The following is a 15957-nucleotide window of genomic DNA, read 5'->3' as shown; positions in this document are numbered from 1 at the left end:
TGTCTCTCTCACACTTTCTAACTAGCCATTTCACAACATCCAGACAGCGGATCGGGCCGTGCACGGCAGCAGTCTTTGCCCTAAGGGTTTCCCCCCCTTCCCCCCCTCAGCCCCGACGACGAACCATAACTAACAATTTGGATTCAACGCGCGAATGAGGGCAATTACTGGACTTAATCTATCATATGTCTCTTTTCCGATCGACTGATAGTCCAATGAGTTAGGCAATGGCTGAAGTGATCTGAGTCCACCGGGTAGAGAAGAAGTGGCTGCTCAGATGAATCCCAACTAAGAGGGAAAAGCACTTTTCATTTCACCGCAGAGCAGACTCGGAGGAACCTGGTCGGTGGACATCATGTGCAGATTGTCGGATTTTACACTCAGAAAGCCACTGAGTGCGTTTGATTTCGGATTACTGTGACACACAAGACGTGTGTGGTTTTTTTAAAGGGGGGAGATTTTTTTGGTAGGAGTCTGCTTCCTCTCGCTCCTGTTCGCTGTCCTCCGGGTTCCTGCAGGACTCCAGAGTCGCGGAGAGCCCATGCAGTCGCCAAGGTTTGTCCGAGACTTATTCTGAATTTAAGCCAACCATATCTGACTTTATTAAACACAGGAGGGATAGCTGTTTTTGGTTTTGCTTGCTTGGTTTTTTTTAAACTATGTCTTTATGTCCTGAAATATATTTTACACCCTCTGTGCAGTCAGGGGAGCTGTATTTCTGCAAAAACTTGATCCATTTGCTGCTGTCAGGCAAGAAAAACTGAATATCTGAATGTGATCATGTTCATTTGGCTCACTCCTGTTAAATATAGGAGGATACAGAGAGCAGCCCTGTTTTTATTCATCATATCGTCACCATTCATTACATATGGTCCCCCAAACAGTGGAGGCTACTTCTATCTAATAAATGGTGATATTCAGAGCAGAGAAACAGGACAAATGCGCCTTCTGGCTGCAGATTTTACACCTTTTAAAAAATCCTAATTGCGTGACAGCTGCAATTAGACCAATAACAGAGCTGTCCATAAAGCTCAAATTTAATGACAGGTTTAGTTGTCCTCATAATGCCATGTGTGTTTGTGTCATGATTTGAGGGTTCATATCAGAGCCCAATAACAAGCGCCATCTGTTGGGAAAAAGAAGATGAGTCCGCTGTGATTGTCAATACACATGTACAGGGTGGAAAATGTAGGCTGGTGCGCACATAGTGAAACACTGCGCAAGGGCTGTCACAGTTCACCAATATATTACTGGCATTATACCATAGTTGGTGTATCAAAATGTTGAAAGGTGCCTGTTATGAGTCATTACAATAGGTTTGACAGGTGATATCATAGATTTAAAGCAGCATACCATTAAATGTGACTGGATTATACCTGCTCGATTTATGGAGATGTTTTATTGTCACATTATGTCACCTTTACCTGTTACAGCATGTTAAGCACAAGGTCTGCCTCATGTGAAATTCACTTGTGAATATGTTCTCATTTTATAGACAGTACAGTATGCAATGATGCAGTGAGTCTAAATGATCCTATGTATGGAACTGACTCGATTAACACCAAATCGAACAATCAGACTTGTCAATCAGACTGCTCAGTCAATCTCTCATATTAATATACAAAAATGAAGAAAAAGGTTAATGGTGACAGCAGGTTGTAACCTAATTTGGATGATTGAAGGATTGTGGTCAAATTTGGATTGTGATTAAAATTTGGGCTGCAGTTGAAGATTATTTTAACTGATAGTGATAAAATACCAGAAAATAGTAAATAATAGCAGCCACAATTTCTCAGAGCCAATGGTGACGTCTGCAAATTGCTTGTTTTGTCCGACCAGCAGCCCAAAGACAAAAGATGTTCATATTACAGTGGTATTAAAGGGAAGAATATAGTGAAAACTCACATTTCAGGGGCAGTAACAAGTAAATGATTCACATTTTTGCTTGAAAATTGAATTAAAATTAATTATAAAATGGGCTGTCGAATAATTTTTCTTTGATCTATTCGAATAAATCATATAGTCTATTATTCTCATTCAGCATAAGGAATTTCTCTGCTGCTTTAGTCTTTCTAATACAGCAGTTTCTTCAGTATTATTGTCATTTTGCATTGCAGTCATCCATTTCTAAGCTCTTAATTGAGACCAAAGCTTAATTGGGAATATTATAGTAACACCAGAGATGTGACTATTGTTTCCAGGTAATTATTGTCAGCTCATTCCCCCCATTAAAAGACCACAAATTGGCTACTCGTTGCTGGAATCGACCAAATGTTCAACAACCAATTAGTCGACTAATTGTCTGTGAAAAGATGTGTATATTAATACAGAACATGAGTCTATATCGTCACCGCAACAGGTGAATATGTCAGACTATCTGTGCCATCTATTTTTCAGATTTCACGTACAGAACCAAGGACTCTGATGTTTTTCTGTCCATTAACATGTGAAAGTGAATCAGTTATTCTTAAATATATCTATATCAAAGTACCTGGAGTGTTTTTAGGACATTTTCATTGCTGAGTTTCCTGTCACATCCACAGTGTTGCTGCCATAAGCCAAGAAATGTTCAGCAAAATATATCAAAGAGCAGCTTATACCTTTCAGCTGCAGTCATTCATTTCAGATGTGAATACGCTGCTATATTAGAAGAAGAAGCTGTTTTGCGCAGGGCCACCCTTGTTGAAAGCATGTGTAGGCTCAGACCTCATTGTACACGAGTGTATCCATCATCCATGAGAGGGACAGCAATCACAAAGACATTCACTGCTCTATGGAAAAATACAACCAGCCACGACCTGAGTGCGCTTCCATCTGTGTGGTAGTATTTGAGTTTAAATGACAGCAGTAATGGGACATTTGTTCAATTGAAAGATCATCAGAAGCGGTGGTATTCTGCCTCTCTTGAGTATTGGTAGAACTATATTAAAATCCTTTGAACTAAAATGTAAAAAAATACTCTATTACAAGTCCTACTTTAGCAAACTTGTATTAACCTTTGAACATGTACTTCATACACTACTGGGAGGTTGAAACTAGAGCAAAGCATCATATTTTATGAGCGCACTGGTTTCTTTTTCAGATAAATCTTTAGATGCTATAACTAACTACAAAGCCGTAGTTAGCCTTAGTGAAAAGTAGGCTACATATTTACGTCTAGGTTCGTAGCTACAGAGAAACCTGCTGGGCTTTTAAATGCTGATTCTTTCTTTAGAGTGAACATCTTTAAATGTGGCAGCAATACTCAAAAATCACGAGACCTTTCACTGAACATAAATGTAAACTGCAAATTGTAAATTATACTGAAAAATTCTGGGTTTTTTTTGGTGTATAGTCAAGCATGTCCTGGTGGGGTGGAGTTAGCTATGAGGTTTTGGACTGGCTGCGGCCCTGTCACTGTCTGAAATGTGGGTGACGAAAGCGTTTGGCTTCCCAAATGCCTAAATGAAATAGCTGTACCTTTAAATTTGCATTATAGAAGCCTCCCCTTTCACTTGAATGAGAAAACCTTTGACTGGTACCGTAGCTATAAGGTAATTTATTGTTTTACATGATGTGACAGTGTCATATATAAAAGTGAAATGATGAGTGAATGAAACTGAATATCTTTGGGTTTTGGACTGTTGATTGGATAAAACAAAAACAGTCTGAGTAACTAGCTTTGGGAAGGGGGGGATGGGCTTTTTAAAAAATCTGACATTTTACAGACAAAACAATTAATTCAATCAAACTCAATAAAATAATTACCAGTTACAGCCCTAATCATATTTTTCAACTCTTAAAATGAGTGACGTAGGCCATGACTGTCGAGGAAATGCTGACAGCTGTGAATAGCTCCTCAGGAGATCAGGAACATTTATTGAATCTCGATCAAGTAGAACAGAGTTAAAATACAAGTGAATGATAATGAGCAAGGGAATACTAATATTATCCCCCACAATGACTCTCATGTTTTTCATGGCTGCACCATTTAATGCAATAACAATATTATTTTTCCAAGACATCTAGAATATTTTTTTGGAAAAATGTTACATTTTCCAAAAATTCAGCCTAGTAGGCCTATGTTTGATATCTTTGGAAACTTCAGGGTCTCCACTAGAATTTATAGTGGAAAGAGTTGATAGATAGATAGATAGATAGATAGATAGATAGATAGATAGATAGATAGATAGATAATGTATTAATCCAGTGCAGCAATAGGCATAATGTGATGAAGTAAAAAAAAAAAAAAAAAAAAAAAAAAGGTAAAAGAAACAAAAGCAATTAAAGGCTAAATGGTACAATAACTACAATAACTCAAACATTAAAATAAAGTAGTGTGGGTTTGACTGTACAGCATGAGCTTGTTGATAAGGTTATTTTAGATGGATATATAAATAGGCTATAGCTTAAACATGATAAAGAGAAGTGAAGAGTTGTGATATGAAGAGGAGAAGCAGCTCTTTGTGAATAACATTGATTTTTATTATTTCTTCCGTATTTATCTCCTCACAGTTGCTATGTGGAGGGAGGGGAGGTCAGTTTTCCTCCACACTGAGCTCACTGTTGTCAGACTTTTCTCATATGGAGTTGTGGACTAACCACTTTGTGGGTCTTCGAAGAACAGAAGTGTGCACATGGAGATGTAATTTGAAACTGGTGAAGGGTTTTTTTAGGGCACAACAGGCAGCCGTGATTGGTTGAGTGTGTCTGCGGGCCCTCAGAGGCTGCACCTTCTCGACACTCCCTAAAAGGAAGATATATCGCCTGGCTGCTTTCAGCTAGTTTACCCCGCTCTGAGTGTCAGCTAGCTCGTGTAGCTCTGCCGCAGCCTTTAAGCCAAAACTAAAAAAAAACAAAACCAGAGAAACGTATTACCTGGTAGTGATGAGAGGACGGGACCCACTTCAGCTCTCTTTTATGGATTCTTTCTGTGTTTTCCCAACGAGGAATCGGTGGCTCTAACTCTTGTCTCCTTCTTCCTTAATCCGGTTTGACCAGGGAGAGGAGTGAAGTGCGACCCCGAGCTGGATGGATGGTTATGGGGAAAAGAGGAAGACCCTCGGCGCTTGAAGTGTGCAGAGTCCTCGCTGTGTTTCTGACACTCTTCCCCTCCGGTAAGAAGCAACTTTATACCCTCAAAAATCAGTGTTATGTTTCCTACAGTGACTGTGTTCATTAACTAACCTTAAGGTTTGTAAAACTAAACTCTCCACAGAAGCGTCAACTAGTGTTTCATGTTGAGTAGCAAAGTTGTACTAATTCGGCTAATTAATACACACGAATTAGCCCAAATATTTGAGTGCTAGGAGTAGTTTACGCTCCTAAAACTGTGCTGTTTTTTTGTTTTTGTTTTTTTGCTGCAAATTGCTTTAAAACAGTTAAAAAAAATGTGTAAGTCGCATTTTAACAATAAGAAATCGCACCAAATGACCAGAGTGTGCAGGTGTTACAGTGTATTTGGTGACCCATCAGATTTTGGGACCTGCAGTGTTGGAAGAAGTACTCAGATACATTATTTAGGTAAAAGTATCAATACCGTAATGTAAAAATACGTTATTATAAGTAAAAATCTTACTTTTAAAATCTTACTTCAGTAAAAGTGTTACCAGCTACTATGGTATTATATTATAGTATAATAGTATTATAGTATTATAGTAAATTAGCAGTAAATCATGCTGAGACTGAGTACTTTAGATAGGATTTTAAATGCAGGATTTGCACTTGTAATGAAGTATTTTTACATTGTGTTTCTTAAGTAAAGGATCTGAGTACTTCTTGTACTGCAGGTCACAGAATCTGACGGGCCACCAAATACTGTGTAAGATTGCATTAGGGCTTGGCAATATATTGAAATTATATTAATATCGTGATATGAGCCCAAATATCGTCTTAGATTTTGTTTTTTTTCCTGGACGTAAAAGCTGCATTACAGTAACCTAAACTTACCTGACTGATCTACCTGTTCCATTATTTGCCTTTAGCCACACTGTCATTATATGTACATTACTGATGATTATTTACCAAAAATGGCATTGTGTGAATGATTTTGATTTATATTTATATTTGTAGTTGATGTTGTCCATATCACTTAGCCCTGTGCTGGATTACATAGATTTAAAGCAAAGTGTTTTAGTGCAGACATTTGGGAAAGATTGAGTGTTTGGAAAATATTACAGCAGCTTTAAAAGTGAACAGGCTTGCACAGATTTATGAGTTACTGTTAAATATGTTGTTTTATCTGAGAAGACAGACCAAACTTTTAAGTCTTGGAGCTGCTGCAGCACTCAGACCTTGTTTTGTTTGGGGGGATGGGGCATGCTTCAGTACTTCACACTAGCTCCTAGAAGGTTACAGTTTTTTTCCCTCTACCTTAAATCTCTACCTTAAATGTGTTTATCCAAAAGCAGAGAACTGCAATTTGAGATGTTTTTGTTAATTGCTGCCACTAAAACTATAAGAAACACATTTGTTGTGAAGATTAGGATGGTTTTGAATGTGGCTGTTTTGAAATGTTTTAAGGCACACCAAAGCACCTGTTTTCAAGATTTTTCAAATGCTTGAGGATAGAAAACACAACTGCATTTTTATAAAACACTGCATGCACTATAGTAGCCAAGTATTATAATTATATAAACCCACATTTCTGTGTCTAAATTAACTTAAATCCTTGTAATTTGACTACAGGATGATAGAAGTGGGTCACTTTTTGCAGTGGGAACACCTCATTCAGCAGCAGCTCACCTTGCACGTTTGTCAAACCCTTATCAGTTTTCCTCTTAAGTCACTTACCGTTAAACAACAGAGTGATAATGCACTGATAGTCGAGATCGAGATTAGTTTATTGCCGTCTATCAAATGGGTGGTAAATGGAGATGTGTGTTTGTGGGGATTGAAGGGAGATGTGGTGGAAGCTTTCAGAAGAGATATTGTTCTTAGTGTGACTTCAAAGTGTTGATATGGCCTCCCGTCCCTCCCCCCCTTGAAACACACTGGGTGAAACTTCTCACATCCCATTCAGATAAATGCTTTATTAGTTGAAGGTAATACTAGTCAAACACGGTGTTGCAACAGGGCATCCTGAGAGATGTTTGAAGAACGTTTGTGTAAAGAGTTTGCCGGATGTGGTATTAAAGGCGGGGACAACAATCCCCAGTCAAGTAACGTTTATTATCGCTGAAGGTGTAGATTAGGATCCCGCATGGCATTTTTACTGTACATAAACTAAAAGCCACTGGGTGTGAAATGGAAGTCCACTTCCCTACAATAAACAAAGAGGTTACCTTATATCCAGGTTGACCTGAGAGAAGGCCAGACTTGCTTCCTGCTTTTCGTTCTGAGGTTTAATTAATTTGTTTTGCTCAAAAAAATAAAGTCTCATGTTGTTAGCATATATAAATGGAAACAATGGCAGAAACATTTAATGATCCTCTGTTTTGTTATTATAATGTGACTCATTTAAGGTATAAAATGCTAAGTAAAACATCTGATTTATTTGGAATTTGGGAATTAGACATTAAAAATTAGGATTAGTTGACAAAGTTCTCTTTGTTTTAGTTTTAATTGGAGTATTATGTAAATTTGGGGTAATAAACTATCATCAGAATTCATGTTCTAGTATGAATCCAATCATGTTTCTGAATGACATGGTTGGCTCTGGTTGGCTTCTTTTGTTCAAACTGTTTCCTGTTCCTCCCTGACAGTGAGTCTGCAGTGCAAGATCCTCAAGTGTAACTCCGAATTTTGGGCTTCCACCTCAAACTCTGGACCGGAGGAAGAGGTTTGTGCAGCGCTGCGAACGTACAACAGTTGTGTACGCCGGACCGCACGTACCTGCAGGGGGGACTTGGCGTACCACTCGGCCCAGCATGGCATAGAGGATCTAATGAGCCAACACAACTGCTCCAAAGAGGGGCCAACATCTCAATCACGCACCCGGACTCCGCTACCTTCTCCACCCAGGCCATCCCTGCCGGACAGTCAGGAACGATCTGATGGCCCAGAAGTGTGTCACTATGAGCGTAGTATTCCGCGCAACACAGCACCACCTAACTACACCCACTGCGGTTTCTTCGGAGACCCGCACCTTCGAACCTTCGGTGATGACTTCCAGACGTGTAAAGTGGAAGGAGCATGGCCGCTCATCCACAATAGATACCTGTCTGTCCAGGTGACGAACACTCCTGTGGTGCCGGGCTCTGTAGCAACCGCCACAAGCAAGGTGGGGACACTTTCTGTACTTCCTGTTTGCATATAGGGCTGCGACTATCAACTATTTTCTTTACAGATTATCTGGGAATAATTTTCTCAATCAATTGTTAGCCCTAAGAAATATTCATAGTGGAAATGCCCATCACATGTTCCCAGAGCCCAAAGTGACATCTTCACAATACTTGATTTGTCTGACAAGCAGTCCAAAACTCAACCCATCCTAAACATATTCAAGTTATTCAAAGAAAAGCAGCAAATCCTCACAACTGAGAAGCTGGAACTAGATAGTGTTCGGTATTTTTGCTTGAAAAATGACTCTACCAATTACATTATTAACAAATTCAGTTGCTGTTGTGGATTAATTAATCACCTTATCATTTCAGCTCTTGTAACCGAAAACATCAAACATTTGCTGGTTATAGCTTCTCAAATGTGAGGATTTCCTGCTTTCCTCTTTAATGTTGAATATGGTCAGGTTTTGGACTGTTATTTGGATAAAACAAGCAATCTTAAGACAGCACCATTGGCGTTTTTTTAATATTTTCGTTTTTTTTCGTTTATATCATTTAAAAAATCAGATATTGATGAAATTACTCTTTAGTTACAGCCTTAGCTGTACGGTTTGTTATTTGTTAGTTGTAACTCAACTTTTCTGTTGGTATCAGGTCCATAAACATCAGCGCTGCATCAAAACATCATGCGGTTCATATTTTTGTGTATGTGAGTCTCCTCTGTCATGTGGTCAGACTGTGAGAGCTGCTGTGGGTCCGGTTTTCTTTCAAACTGTAGACTCTGGTTAGTGTTTGGATGGGCTCCATAATAACAGATGAAGAAGACCAGCTCTGAACAATCACTAAGATCTTGATAAGCTTTATAAATGATATGTTAGTATTATAACAGCAGTGTTGCATCAAATGTTAACACGAGGCTCCATTTTCACTTTCCACAGCGGATAGCTCAGGCTGATGTTTGACCTACTTAGAGTGTCGAGCATGCTGAGCACAATGTTGGCTAAACTGTAGATATTTTTCTCTGAATTGTAAGATATTTTCTTTACAAGTTTTATCAACAGTGCATTTCTCATTATTGTTGTGTTTAATGGTACATTGGTTAGCGTGTCCCTTAAATGGCTTTTTCATAGAACATGAGGTCAAACACAAAGACGCAGTAGTAGTTGTAGTTGGCAAATTCACTTAGAGTTGGTCCAGATTTGGCAAAGTTTTGACAGTAATGATTGTATACCTAAGTTAGGAATAAGGGGACGTTGTACTTAATCACATTTGTAGAAAGTAATTGTCTGTAATCAAGGTTTCTTAATGATACTCTATTAAGCATTTCTGTGTTTTTTAGCTTTTAAAGTAATGACATTTTTATATTGCTGTTCTTGGAAGCAAATCAGAGGCTTTTTTAAGATCTTGATTCTTGACAAAGGGAAAACAAGGCAGCAGCAGCCAGTGCCACCTGTGCAAACAAGGCCCCTTTGGTAAAAGATCTGCATTAGCAGCACTCTGATGCTCTCTCTCAGCACACCAAATAAAACGGTCTGGTTATTTCCATCTTCATTCCTATGATGGGATAATATAAGTATTTTTGCTTTGTTTGTTTTCATTAAAAGCTTAAGAAATGAACCAGGAAAGAAAATGGAATTGATGTAGGTGGGAAACATAGCCAAGGGTTAGAAGAATTGAGACAGAGGTGGTGCAACAGATGATTTGTCAAGCTAATAGTGTATTCTGTAGACTGTCCCCTGTCCTCAGTGAGCAGACAGTCCTAGTCCTTGTCCCTAGGCTGTCCTGGTATCACTGCTCCAACAATAGCTCATTGGTGTCCCGATGAAACCAAGCTTGCAGAATCCTGACCAGTCTCACTTAATTAGCTGCAGAGTATATCGCTTGGTCCTGGCCTGACGCCACTCCCTGGAGCATAGTTCTGGGGTTCACAGGCAGGTTTTCAGCGCTATGAATGGATCGTCTTTGTGTCTGCAAACTGAGGCCTGATTTTACATGGCCGAGACTCGTGTTTTTTGAGGGCGTTTACCTTGGCCTCCCCCATGTTGAGCCAGTGCTGAAATGTGACACTTAAGTGGGGTGGTGGGGTAGATGGCACATATTGCACAAACTTGTTCTTAATGCAGAAGCATAAGCACTTCCCTTTTAATCTGGTGTTTACATTTACCACAGTTTACGAGGATTCTGTATGTGACGAGAAAAACTGCTAATGGCTGCATACTTTGTGAGAAATGTAAGGACTAAAAGATATAATTATTCATGTTTAATACTAATAAGATGTATTTCTTTTCTTACCTTCTGCAGCTGACAATCATCTTTAAGAATTTCCAGGAATGTGTTGATCAGAAGATGTATCACGCAGAGACAGATGAACTGCCAGCTGCATTTGCAGATGGCTCCAAGAATGGAGGGGAGCGGCACGGGGCTAACACTCTGCGTGTGGTGGAGAAGGTTCCAGGGCAGCATGTGGAGATTGAGGCCAAGTACATTGGAACAACTATAGTGATCCGGCAGGTAGGCCGCTACTTGACCTTTGCTGTACGGATGCCAGAGGAAGTTGTGAACTCTGTGGAGGAAGGTGATAACCAGGACCTGTACCTGTGTCTTCATGGCTGTCCTGCCAACCAACGCATCGACTTCAGGAACTTCAGGGCTCGAGCGGCAGAGGCCCAGAGTGCAGGCAGGACGAGGAGCAGCTCGGCACATGGCTTTACCTACCAGTCTGCAAAGGCCAAGTGCAAGGAGCGGCTACCGGTGGAGGATCTGTATTTTCAGTCCTGTGTCTTTGACCTTCTCTCCTCTGGGGACATAAACTTCACCATGGCAGCCTACTACGCCTTCGAGGATGTTAAGATGCTCCACTCAAACAGCAAAAGATACCACATCTTTGAAAATGATGCATTTATGAGTAGCGCGGCACAGAGGGGCAAAAGTTTATTTTCACTCCTCTTGCTCAACCTCCTCAGTCTCTTATTGTGGATTGAGTGTTGCACAGTTCATCTATAGGCACTTTACAACAGTATCCTCATGGTGTATCTGTCAGTGAGTGTTACAGAGTAGCATCCTTGTGTCATACATCAGCTTCAGTCTTCTGCTCTGGTTCTGTCTGACGTGACCAGTGGCTTTTTAGCCCTGTGTTTCATTTTTGTTGTATTGTCATGTCTTGACTTCAGTCTAATGCGAAGGCGAGTTCACGGCGCTCTCACCTATCATCACATGTGTTCAGCTGGTTCAGAGGACTGGTCTTTGAAGAGAGCAACGGTGAGAGAGTCCAGCTACCCCACAGCTCAGGATATCCACCTGGGATTAAATCCCACATTCTCACTGGAGCTGCATGCCTATGGGAAGCCGGACAAGATGATCTTTTGCAGAAAGAGGAGTTTGCTGATCCTCCCTCCCCTGATCCGCTCATTGGTGCCAAGCCAGTGAGGCTCTCTGTTGCTCATGTGGCGAAGCGAGAGGACCTGACAGGGGCTTTTGTTAACCTAAGGCCAGAAGCAGCTCTATGTTTGATTAGTTTCCAGCTTTGGAAAAGCTTGAGCCTTTTGGAGGAAGCACTCAGCCAAAAGGATGTCAGAGCAACGTCTCCAGTTGTCTGCTGTGGAGATTAATGGGTCATATTGTTAGGTTATATATATATGTGTGTGTGTGTGCGTGTGTGTGTGTGTATGTGTGTGTGTGTTTGCATTAGTACAATATGTGTGCAGAATTCAGCGTCTGTGGTTAATTTTGTGTTTGTGGGTGCAGGCGTTCCCAGAAATGAGATAACAGCCTCTAGTGGGGGAAAAATGGTTCCCATGTCTTTATATTGCACCCAGAATTTCAGAAATAGAAAAGATGAGGCGCTCGGCAGTCTTTTCAAATGGACTTTATCAGCCAAGAGGCAAATCCCAAAAGGGAACTGATAAAAATATCTCTCTTCATCTGTACTTCCATTCTTAGTGTCACATAGCCGTTCCCTCCATTGTTTAAGCTTGACATGTTGATCAGACAGTGTTTGTATTTCAAGTCTGTAATGTGAATGTAGCTAACAGGAAAGCAAAAGAACAAATTTAGTTTAAGGCACTCAGAACGTTTACAGAATGTATGTCAACTAATCAAACTATGATTTTAAGGGCAGAGAAAAGCATCTCTTTGAGCATTTTGTGATTTTTGAATCTCCATTTGAGCAGTGGTATAGATACTCTTACTGATACTAGCTGTAAAGACGTCACTTCTAGTCATTTTAGCATTTTATAGACTACCAGTGTGCTGACCAGACTGTGGCTTAGTGAGTAAATGATAAGCATATGTCTGTAGGCGTGATTTCATGGCTTAAGTCATTGCCAAAGAACAAGCCTTCGTGCCAACATTTCCCTAACAACTGAATTTTCATCTTTCAGTCTATTTAGAGAAGTATTCACATTAGGGTATTCTTAACTTGTACATAACTCGTGTTTGTGGGTGAATTTAAGGCCAAAAAACTCTTGAAAAATGACAGTGACACACTGTAAAAGCAACACTTGTTTATGTTTTGCAGGCTCACTTTTGCTTTTCTTGTGTTTCATGATAACACTCCCTGCTAGGAGAGGTTTTCATTTGAACTTTGGCTCTCAGCTACAGTGTCTGTTCATGTGTAAGTCATCCCTGTAGATACTGCTACTACTCTGCACAGTCTTATGGTCATTAATCTCTACACTGAAGTATTCGGCAGGCCTTACTACTGCTATTTGGAATATGTATTGGTGCAGTTTGACAACAACAATAACAAAAAAAACAAAACAAATGATTGTAATGTTGAATCTTGTGTTCATAGATGTAATTTGTATTGTGAGTTTTACAGTATATGGTTCTACATGTGTAATGTGAGATTGTACATATGTTTTGTGAGTTGAGTTTTTAAATTGTATATTACCAGTTGTGTTTAAATTTATCACTCCAGATTTTGTACATCAGATGTTTTGGTGAATGTGAACTTTTTTTCAATTTTAAAAGGGATTTTTTCCAAAAACATGAACACCACAGAACAGAATATTTTAAAACAGTATACACACACAGTCATCCCTTTTTGCTTACTTGGTTGTAACCGAAATGAAACATCCTGAATGCAGCCCCTCTTATCTAGAAAGGGAATGTAGGAACATGTTTTGGGGTGTTCATGTTTTTGAGTTTCAAGCACTTTATGTTTTCTTTTTGATTTAGCTCTTACTTTGTTTGAAATTCTGTGTCAGACTTGTAATGGATAAAAAAAAAAAGAATACAAAAAAAGAATAATAATAATAGCTGAATGGGAAATGCCAGAAAGATCAAACTGTGTTTGTATGTAAAGCAAATGTGGTGACACACGCCAGCTGTTTATAATGTAAATTATTTATTGAATAAAAGAAAATGTCTTGTTAATGAGATGCCCTCTTGTCTTATTTGGTGCTTCTGAGAGCATTTTTTGAAAATCACCTTTTGTGTTGAATCAGTACAGTTAGCAGTGCGTGACTGCCCCCTGCTGTAAATATGTGGTGATGAACATGAGGAGACGTTTGGCCAGCATTTCTATGACTTCAGTTTCTTACAACATAGTGTTAAGAATAGCCCTCCTCATCTTTTACTTTTGGCACATTTTTTAATTAAAAGTAGGACTTAAAAGCTTAGTGCAAAATATCTGAATACAACTTTTAGTCAAATTAAGTATAAGACTTCTTTTTGTTGTCAAATAAGGAATACAGTGATGTTTAACCATGATGCCCTCCCTCAAGCAAAGAACCAATAGCAGAACTCTAAAGGTGTCCTGTCATTGCTGCATCACATTGATTAAGATGAACCATCATTCATTGTATCTCATATTTGATGCAATATTGCAGCATGCAAGAGGAAATGTTTTCCTCCTACAGTTATATTTAGAGTATTAATATAAACTATTTGGGATGTAGTTCCTAAAAATCTTCAATGAGTTAAAAGGTGCATTAACCATTTAAAGTGAGAACCATCAATTCATGCTGTATAATATTTATAAATGCATTTTCTAGCCATTATTTAGATTCCTTTCCATAATAAAGCACAGGGACGACCTAAAGATGGAGCATTTTCTTTGAAATATGTATTGGCAAAAGAGTTCAAACTAAACATGGTGAAGCAGCTTTTAGCTCTTATGCTGCACACAACTGGAACAAACTACCAGCAGAACTGAAATCAGCCCCAACTGTGAACATTATTTGTATGCTTTAATGTTTCCATGTGTTTACTATTATTGGGTTTTATTTTTATTTCTCAAATTGCATGTTTTTATGTTTTTTTTATTTCCAATTCTTACTGTTAAATGCTTGTTTTATGTAAAGCACATGGAGTTGCCATTGTGGATGAAATGCGCTATATAAATAAAACTGCCTTGCCTTAAAATTAATTCTCCCTATTTAACAATATATAAACACAAACATTTAATGAGTGATGTATAACAGACTATAATGTAGTTTTAAGTACAGTAATCAAGTGTTTAATATATCATCAACAACTAGGAACTCCTCCTGTAAGACGCATAAGTGATGCTGGTATATAAATTGATAATGAATGACAATATAGTAAAACACTTGTGTGGAGAAGTTATAATTGATAATACGAACTGTACCTTAATAACACTATTATATTACATATTATAAATGTACCATCTATTAGAACTAGATTATAGTGTTATAAACCATTTATTAACTGCTTATATAGCTAAATAAGGGGGACTTCAAGTGTTACCCAGGTGATGTCATCTATCAACATGTCTCTAAAATATTGAACATGTGTTTCCTCCACCCATCAACCCAGAAAATCTATTGAAAGCTTTTAAAGCAGTCATACTTGACAGAGATTACAGTGATGCAATTACGATCAATTAAATGTATTTTAATCAAGTCACCCATAAGGAATCAAACACATCTGCCGTGTAACAAAGTTTATTACATATGTCCAAACATATGTACAGCACATTTCTCATGAAGAGTGGTTTTGTCACAAATATAAATTATTTAGACTTTCTTAAAGAACATATGATACAAGAACTGTAGCTTGCTTGATGTGGAAGAAAGAGGTGCTGGCTGTTCACTGTAACAGGTTTGGCTAAGTGCCCTGGACAAAAACACACAAGATTTCTTTATATTTTCCCTCAAATCATCAAATCTGTCAGAAAACACAGAACCGCACAAAAATTACCAAGATACATGGTCCCTTCACCGGTTTTCACTGAATAATGTGTCAATCATTCAGAGCAATTTCCTTAAAATGTGACTGTTTAATACTACATCCTGCTTGTGTTTGACCCCAGCACTATCCATGAACCAATACACAGTATGATAATACGCACATAAATAAGGCACAAATGGAGAGGCGTAAGAAACAAATGAGGGCCAGAGCAGGGCCAGATTTGGCACAGGAAGAGTGACACAAGGTAATAAACATAATCAAATGTCATCAGCAATTTCCTGACAACCCTTCTAACAACCTACCAGCAACAGCGCAACTGTCTGTGAATATCAAAAATATTGTCAAACCATAGATAAGGAAAGAAATGTTTTAATCATGTAGTATTTTCAGAGATAGTTGAGTAGTTATAGGAGGAAAAATGGGTGCAATGAATTAATCTACACTGAAGTACCGTTTTTAACCATCATAATACTGAAAGGCAAAAATAAAGGATTGTTCTAAGTCATAGTGTTATGAGCCTTTGCACATGATGTTGCAATAAATACTGATTACAAAGCTTCCATTTCATTGGGCCTACTATTAGGAAAGTGGTTATAGTGAA

The 15957-nt window shown here is 38.7% G+C and overlaps 1 protein-coding gene across 1 annotated transcript; it reads left to right on the top strand.

Moving 5' to 3' along the window:
• The first annotated feature begins 541 nt into the window (after positions 1-541).
• rgma (repulsive guidance molecule BMP co-receptor a) lies at positions 542-11230 on the top strand. Its single transcript, XM_053319220.1, has 4 exons — positions 542-555; positions 4981-5096; positions 7683-8200; positions 10503-11230. The coding sequence occupies exons 1-4, from the start codon at positions 542-544 to the stop codon at positions 11202-11204; spliced, it is 1350 nt and encodes a 449-aa protein (XP_053175195.1). The 3' UTR covers positions 11205-11230.
• Positions 11231-15957: the final 4727 nt, after the last annotated feature.

The sequence above is a fragment of the Scomber japonicus genome, chromosome 5 (assembly GCF_027409825.1).
Source record: "Scomber japonicus isolate fScoJap1 chromosome 5, fScoJap1.pri, whole genome shotgun sequence".
Taxonomy (NCBI): Eukaryota; Metazoa; Chordata; class Actinopteri; order Scombriformes; family Scombridae; genus Scomber; species Scomber japonicus.
Note: the sequence above shows the minus strand (reverse complement) of the source record. Positions and strands in the feature narration are given on the sequence as shown.